General features: G+C 37.9%; 1 protein-coding gene across 1 annotated transcript; it reads left to right on the top strand.

The window, feature by feature from the left end:
* Positions 1–694: 694 nt before the first annotated feature.
* On the top strand, positions 695–4,814 carry LOC131163395 (uncharacterized). Its single transcript, XM_058119989.1, has 5 exons — positions 695–1,216; positions 1,871–2,158; positions 3,499–3,738; positions 4,551–4,663; positions 4,736–4,814. Exons 1-5 carry the CDS (start codon positions 695–697, stop codon positions 4,812–4,814), a joined length of 1,242 nt encoding a protein of 413 aa, XP_057975972.1.
* The last annotated feature ends 2,870 nt before the right edge of the window (positions 4,815–7,684 follow it).

Genomic DNA, 7,684 nt, shown 5'->3' with positions numbered 1-7,684 from the left:
TAGTGAATTATTTTTATACTGCTTTAACCCCTGTATGTAAATAGTTTGTCGAAACCATGGCAACGGGGAGTTCTTTAGTAAGGAATTGGATGAGGCTTTATCATTCTTTGATTACTTAGTTGAGAGTGCCCAATAATGGAACACATAACATGAATGGGCACCAATAGCAGCACAACCTCTTAGAGCGATCAGTGGTGGCGGTCGATAAGAGGTCAAAGAGGGAACTAGTCTACAGGCTCTTCTTGCTGTGCTATCTAAGAAACTAGAGGTTATGGAATCAGAAAAAGTGAAAGCTGAGGATTGCTCTATCTGTGAGACCTTAGACCACATAATTCAGGATTTTCATTTATTACCAATTTGGAAAGAGAGTATTTCTGATCGGGTACAATCAGCAAATTGGGTCAATAAGTCCCAAAATCAACCATTCTCGAACACTTATAATCCTGGATAGAGGAATCACCCAAACCTCTAAAAGAGGAATGATCGGGCTGGTCCATCTTCTTTACGGTATCAGCAAGTTCCTCAATCTTATGCATCACTTCCGCAACCGCTATATCATCCAATTGTAGCTCCTCAACTACAGTACCAGCCGCAAAATATTTCTTAGAGCTACGCACCTCTGGGATTTCAACCAAATTTAGTTCCTAGTCCAACAAAAAAATCTCCTGATGATAGCATGGCGTAGATAGCAAACATGTTTCGGGAATTCATGCAGTTTCATGTCACGACCAACAATCAAAGTAATCAAGCCTTCAGTGAACTGAGAGATACCATGAATAAGATAAGCACACAGCTAAATACCTTAGAAAAAAGGAAATTTCCTACACAGCCTCAGCCTAATCCTCAAGTATATCGACAGCAACAGCAACTGGTGCACAATGTTTTAGGGGATGCTTTTGAGTCAACTAAGGCAGTTATTACCTTGAGTAGCAAAAATGAAGTTTCCCATCCTGAAATACCTATTAATCGACAAATAGTTACTCCAACACCTGAAGTGATAGCTGAGAGAGATAAAGGAAAAGAAAAATCAAATGAAGCAAGCTCAAGTTCAAAGAAGTCAGGTAATAAAGAGGATGTGACTGTTAAGGAGTATCAACCTGTGGTACCCTATCCTCAGCGGTTGACATCTGGTCATAAAAATAAGTATCACATTGAGATCCAAGAAATATTCAAACAGGTGGAGATCAACATTCCACTTTTGGATGCTATACAGCAAGTCCCTACATATGCAAAATTTTTGAAAGACCTTTGCATAGTAAAAAGGAAATTGAACGTGAAGAAAAAGGTTTTCTTAACTGAGTAAGTTAGCGCGTTAATATTGAGTCAGACTCCGTAGAAACTTAGAGATCCTGGTCCTCCCACTATTTCTATCATGATTGGTGAATCTCATATCGGAAGAGCTTTACTTGATTTGGGGAGCAGTGTGAACTTGCTCCCATATTCGATATATGAGCAGCTGAGTTTAGGTGAGCTGAAGAAAACTACTATGATGTTATAGTTGGTAGACAGATCTGTTAAAGCTCTACGAGGCATTGTTGAGGATGTATTGGTTCAAGTTGACAATTTTTACTACCCTATGGACTTTGTTGTTTTGGACATGCAGCAACCTATCTCCACCATATATCAGGCTCTTGTTATTCTTGGGTGACCATTCCTTGCTACTTCTAATGCCTTGATTAATTGTTGAAGTGGAGTATTTAAGCTCACATTTGGAAATTAGAAATGAACGTGTTCAAATGCTCACAAGATGTCAAGTGGGTGCAATGATGCAGAGACACATGCAGTTGATGTAATAGATAACTTGGATATTTTAGAGCTACTATCAATACTTGATGTTGATAGGGCGTTTGAAAATGACTCTTCTGAATAGCTTGAGGCATTTGATGAAAAATTGTCAGGATCAGAGGGGCAGTTTCTAGAGATAGATGGTTCCCCTCACTTGTTGGATGCAAGTTACACGAGTAGTTGGTGTAAGCCAACATTTGAGGCTATTGACCTGCCCGAAATTATGAAGTCATCAAAAGAAGAAATTCCAACACTTGAGTTGAAACCATTGCCTGAAGAGCTGAAATATGTTTTCTTGGGTCTAGTAGAAGGCACATTCCCTGTGGTAATTTCTTCTCACCTTACTCTTAAACAAGAAACTGAGTTATTGCAGGTACTAAGGAAACATCGAGGAGCAATAAGATGGACCATTGCAGACATCAAGGGTATCAACTTTTCGATTTGTACTCACAACATCTTCCTAGAAGGAGACGCTAAACCAGTTCATGTTGCGCAATGGAGGCTAAACCCAACCATGAAGGAGGTGGTAAGGAACAAAGTGCTAAAATTATTACCTGTAGATATCATCTATCCGATCTCCGACAGCAAATGGGTAAGCCCGACATAGGTAGTTCCAAAAAAATCTGGTTTGACTGTCATTGAAAATGCTAATGGCGAGTTGATCCCATCTAGGAAAGTAATGGGTTGGAGAATGTGCATTGATTATCGTAAATTGAATTTGGTTAGCCGAAAAGATCACTTCTCGTTACCTTTCCTAGATCAAATACTTAAAAAAGTAGCTAGTAATTCTTTCTACTGTTTCTTGGATGGTTTTTCTGGTTATTATCAAATTGCTGTAGTGCTTGATAATCAAGAAAAGACTACCTTCACTTGTCCCTTCGGTACTTTCACGTTTTGCAGAATGCCATTCGGTTTATGCAATGCACCTGCTACTTTCCAGCGCTGCATGATGAGTATTTTCTCTAATATGTTAGATGATATGTGTGAAATTTTTATGGATGACTTTTTTGTGTTTGGTTAATCTTTTGATATTTGTTTGAAAATTTTGACTGCTATTTTGAAAAGATGTGAGGAAAAGAATTTGCTTTTGAATTGGGAAAAATGTCAATTTATGGTAAACAGTGGTTTAGTACTTGGTCATTTGGTTTCTGAGCGTGGTATAGAGGTTGATAGGCCCAAGGTAGAGCTAATTTCCCAGTTACCTATCCCTAAGAAAGTTAGGGATATCCGTCCTTTCCTTGGTCATATAGGCTTCTATAGGCGTTTCATCTAGGGCTTTAGTAGTATTGCTAAACCATTATGTACTTTATCGCATAATGAGACTGAATTCTTGTGGACTGATGAATGTCAATAGGCTTTTGAAATGCTAAAGAAAAATTTGGCTTGGTGCCTATCATGCAACCTCCTCAGTGGGACTTGCCTTTTGAAATCATGACTGATGCTAGTGACTACGCCCTTAGTGCCGTTCTGGGTCAAAGAATTGATAATAAGCCGTCTGTCATTTATTATGTGAGTCAAACTTTGAATGATGCTTTGAAAAATTACGCCACCACTGAGAAGGAATTGTTAGCTGTTGTATTTTCCTTAGAAAAATTTCTTTCTTATGTCATTGGATCGCCTGTTATTATTTTTATTGATCACTCTGCTCTGAAATATTTGTTAGCAAAGAAGGATGGTAAATCCAGGTTGATCAGATGGATTCTACTTCTTTAGGAATTTGACATCACTATTCGAGATAAAAAGGATGTGAAAAATGTTGTAGTTGACCATCTCTCTCATTTGCAGCTACCTGATGTGTCTGTATCTCCCTCTCCCTTAAATGATGATTTTCCTGATGAGCGTCTTTTTGCAGTGTCACACGCTTCGTGGTTTGCCGATATTGTGAATTACCTTGTCACCAATCGAATGCCAGAACATTGGTTAACTCAGGATAAGCCTAAGTTCCATGCGGAGGTACAACATTATTATTTTGACAATCCATATTTGTTTAAATACTGCTATGACCAGTTGGTTCGTAGATGTGTGTCTGATGATGAATTCACTTCTGTGATGCATTTTTGTCATAGTGGAGCATGTGGAGGTCACTTTGCTACAAAGAAAACCATTTCAAAAATTTTGCAAAGTGGACTTTACTAGCCTACTATGTTCAAAGATGTTGAGAATTTTTATAAAACTTGTGAGACTTGTCAGAAATTAAGAAAAATTACAGCAAAGAATCAAATGCCTATGTCTCCCATTTTGACTTTTGAAATTTTTTACTGTTGGGGAATTGACTTTATGGGACCATTCCCGAACTCTTTTGGGCATTCTTACATTTTAGTTGCTGTGGATTATGTTTCAAAATGGGTGGAAGCTATACCTTGTAGAACAAATGACCACAAGGTTGTCATCTATTTTCTCAAGGAGTTATTTGCACGTTTTTGCATGTCCAAGGTGATCATTAGTGATAGAGGGTTGCATTTTTGTAACAAACCTTTTGAAAAACTTATACAAAATTATGGAGTGAGCCATAAGATCTCTGCTCCATACCACCCTCAGACTAATGGTCAAGTTGAGTTGGCCAATAGAGAGATCAAAATCATACTTGAGAAAACCGTGCATCCTAATCGAAAAGATTGATCAAAAAAACTTGTTGATGCACTCTGAGCCTATCGAACTGTTTTCAAGACAAACTTTAGGGATGTCTCCTTACAGGTTAGTTTACGATAAGACATGTCATTTACCTGTTTGAAATTTAGCATTGTGCTTTATGGGCTATAAAACAGATTAACTTTTCACTTGATGATGCTAAAGGTTTAAGGAAATTACAGGTATGTGAGCTTGAAGAGTCTAGGAGGGAAGCTTATGACAATGCTCGCTTAGCCAAGGAGCGGATGAAGTTGCTGCATGACAGGAAAATCAAAGATAAACAACTTTTCCCTTCTCAGCAAGTGCTTCTCATTGACTCCAGATTGCATGTGTTTCCTGGGAAACTAAAGTATGGGGTGACCCATACGTCGTTGAAAAAGTTCATTCTCATGGCGCGGTAAAGATTGTAGATCCAAAAAGTGGTAACAGCTTCACAGTCAACGGACAGCCTCAAAAGCCCTTCATGACTCCATTCGATCCACATAAAGAGGTCTTGCTTCTGCAAGACCCTAGGGGGGTCCTCTGACCTTTCTATTTTATTGTTTCTTTTTTTCATATTTTCTTTTCATTTTATTTGATTCTTTTTTGCATCTTTCTTTTCTTTTTCTGTCGCATTAGTTGGTAGTGATTTTCTATATTTTTTTCTTCTATTAGTTGTTCACCCATGCACAGTTTTTCTATTTCTCCTATGTTTTCACATTGAGGATAATGTTCCACTTTAGTTGGGGGGGGGGGGGTGAGAATTTGCATGTGACACTATGCACGTCTACTTGTTGGGTTTTGTATTAATTAATCTAAAAAGAAAGAAAGAAAGAAAGAAAGAGTATAGAGGAATTACACTGACTTATGCCATGATGAACGCTGACTTATACCCTTCACATATTTGTATATAACCTAAGAATTACACACTCGAGTCATTTATGTGTAATTTCTTTTTATATGACTTTGTAACTCCATAAAGAATTGATTGGTCGTACACTCGCGTAATTTTGCTATATAAACTCTTGTATTTACATGGTATCTCATGAGGCTAAATAGACACATTCATGTGATTCATTATACTTAGGGTTCCTTGTGAGCATTGAGAGAACACCCGTGAGGAGAATGACACCTTGTAAGACATCCTTGAGCTATTTATTGTCCTTTTGATTGTTAACACCAAATTAGAGTTCATGAAACTTAGATCTCTTTTCTTCTGGACGATTCTTTGTACACTAGTATCTGTTTTTGACTTACTAGCCTAAAGGTGACATCTAGTGGGGAGATAGAAACTTAGGTCTTGTAGCCTACTCAAGATGTGAAGGCTGAACCACCCTTAGAAATAGACTTAGTTCATGGACTACTGTTCGAGCTTAATTCTTATTGGTGGTATGAAGACAACAAAAGAAGTGTAATGATTATCCTAATTGACCAAGAAAGTACATAAATTGAAGAATGAGCAGAAGAAAGAATAAGAAAATTAGAAATGCGCATGACACAAAAGATTAATACCTGCTCCATAGAAATGCATAAAAAGTCATGGACACGACGCATGTTCTTCACTTATGAAGACTCTTCAACCGCTTAATACCTCAAAGCTATTCATGCCTAGTTTATGAATAAGTTGATCTAGGGTGGTCTTGGTTAGACATGACGTGTAGGTGAGAAGATGCTAGGGTGAAGGACCTGACACCTCACAAATAGGCTAGATCCTTTTCAGACTAGTCCACTCCAGACATTTAGCGTTTGTTCCTTGTAATATGTGGGATGTTTGATCGTGACACTCCTCCTTACATATGATGAATGAACCTATAATTTTTGAGTATTTTTTATGGTATACCAGTTAAGCAGAGTCAAAACGACCGTTCTATAGGTGTCCACTAGTATCTTAGGTGTAACGAGTCACATGCATCACACATTCCTTGAGATTTCACCTATTTATACTCGAATTTATATGATCACATTAACTTTAAATTGTACTGCTGGTTAACTTCATGTGAGTATACTGTTCTTAATTGCTATATAAAGATGAAACTTGCATGAATGACTTACTTCGGAGTTGTGTGCATTGTATGTGATGAGCTTGTGTGAATTTTGGTTATAGTCCTGTATGTGAAATGGTATGATTGTGTCACATGTGCATTCATTTCATGTTTATTGGAGTTAGTATTTGTGGATACCGCTTTGGAATTCATTCATATTATTTGCTAAAGACTAGCAAAACGTTAGTTGGAGGGTGTGATTACGCGCTTAAATTGCGTGATTAGGTGCTTTAATTCATGCATTGAGGCTTATATTTTTAATTAAATGCATAATTAACGTCAATATTTTAGCACGGTGTCCTATTTATAATATTTGGGTTTTAATGAGTAAATTATGAATTTTTGGTATTTTTTATCGCAAGGCGATTATTGGAAGCTAAAACCGATACTACTTCGTAATCTGTACGTAATTATCTCATTTGAGTTCTGATCGAGACGATTCAAAATTTTGTGGAAAGCCGAGAAAATTATCTACTACTTCCATGTTTTAAGCTTCGAGAGATACGAGCTCTAAGATGGTCAAACTCGAGCTTGTTCGCCGAGAAGCAAAAATGAGAAAAAGAAAAAAAGAAAAAAAAATAATTAAACCTTACCTTGATGTGACTCGGCCATGCAGCCGGGTCCGGATCCCTATTGGCGTACACTGGTAGGGGATCCCCCACTCTCCCTCTCTATATTAATTTTTCTCTCTTCTTCTGGGAAGCTCCCCTCTCCTTCTTCTCTTTTCCTTCCTCTCTTCCGTCTTCTTTCTCTTTCCCTATCTCTTCTCTCGGGTAACTCTTTTCTCTCCCACTCTCGGTTCCTCTCTCAACTCTCCCTATCTTCTGGACTGTAGCTGCTTCCAGAAAGAAGTCATCTTGCTTTGTCGTGTGTGACTGCTGTAATCAGCCACCCAAGGACCTGAAGCTCCTTCCCATTTGATCTGTAGCTGCTGTCCCGTTCTGCTAAAGCCGAGAAGACCATAGCTGAGGCCATTGTACCTGCTCCTCCTCTTTGCTGCCAACCACTCGAACCAGCAGTAGTTTTGCTGCTGCCATAGCTGAGTCATCTCTCTCTCTCTCTCTCTCTCTCTCTCTCTCTCTCTCTCTCTCTCTCTCTTTTCCCCCTTCTTTCTCATTTTTCTTTCCTTTCCCTTTCTTTAGTTTTTTTATTCTTACTTTAAATATTTAAATGAGTATTGTTATTTTTCAATTGAGTTTAGTTAAAGTTTTAAATTTGTGAATCTTTGTTTGGGTATTATTATTATTAAA

The sequence above is a fragment of the Malania oleifera genome, chromosome 9, assembly GCF_029873635.1.
Source record: "Malania oleifera isolate guangnan ecotype guangnan chromosome 9, ASM2987363v1, whole genome shotgun sequence".
Classification (NCBI taxonomy): domain Eukaryota; kingdom Viridiplantae; phylum Streptophyta; class Magnoliopsida; order Santalales; family Ximeniaceae; genus Malania; species Malania oleifera.
Note: the sequence above shows the minus strand (reverse complement) of the source record. Positions and strands in the feature narration are given on the sequence as shown.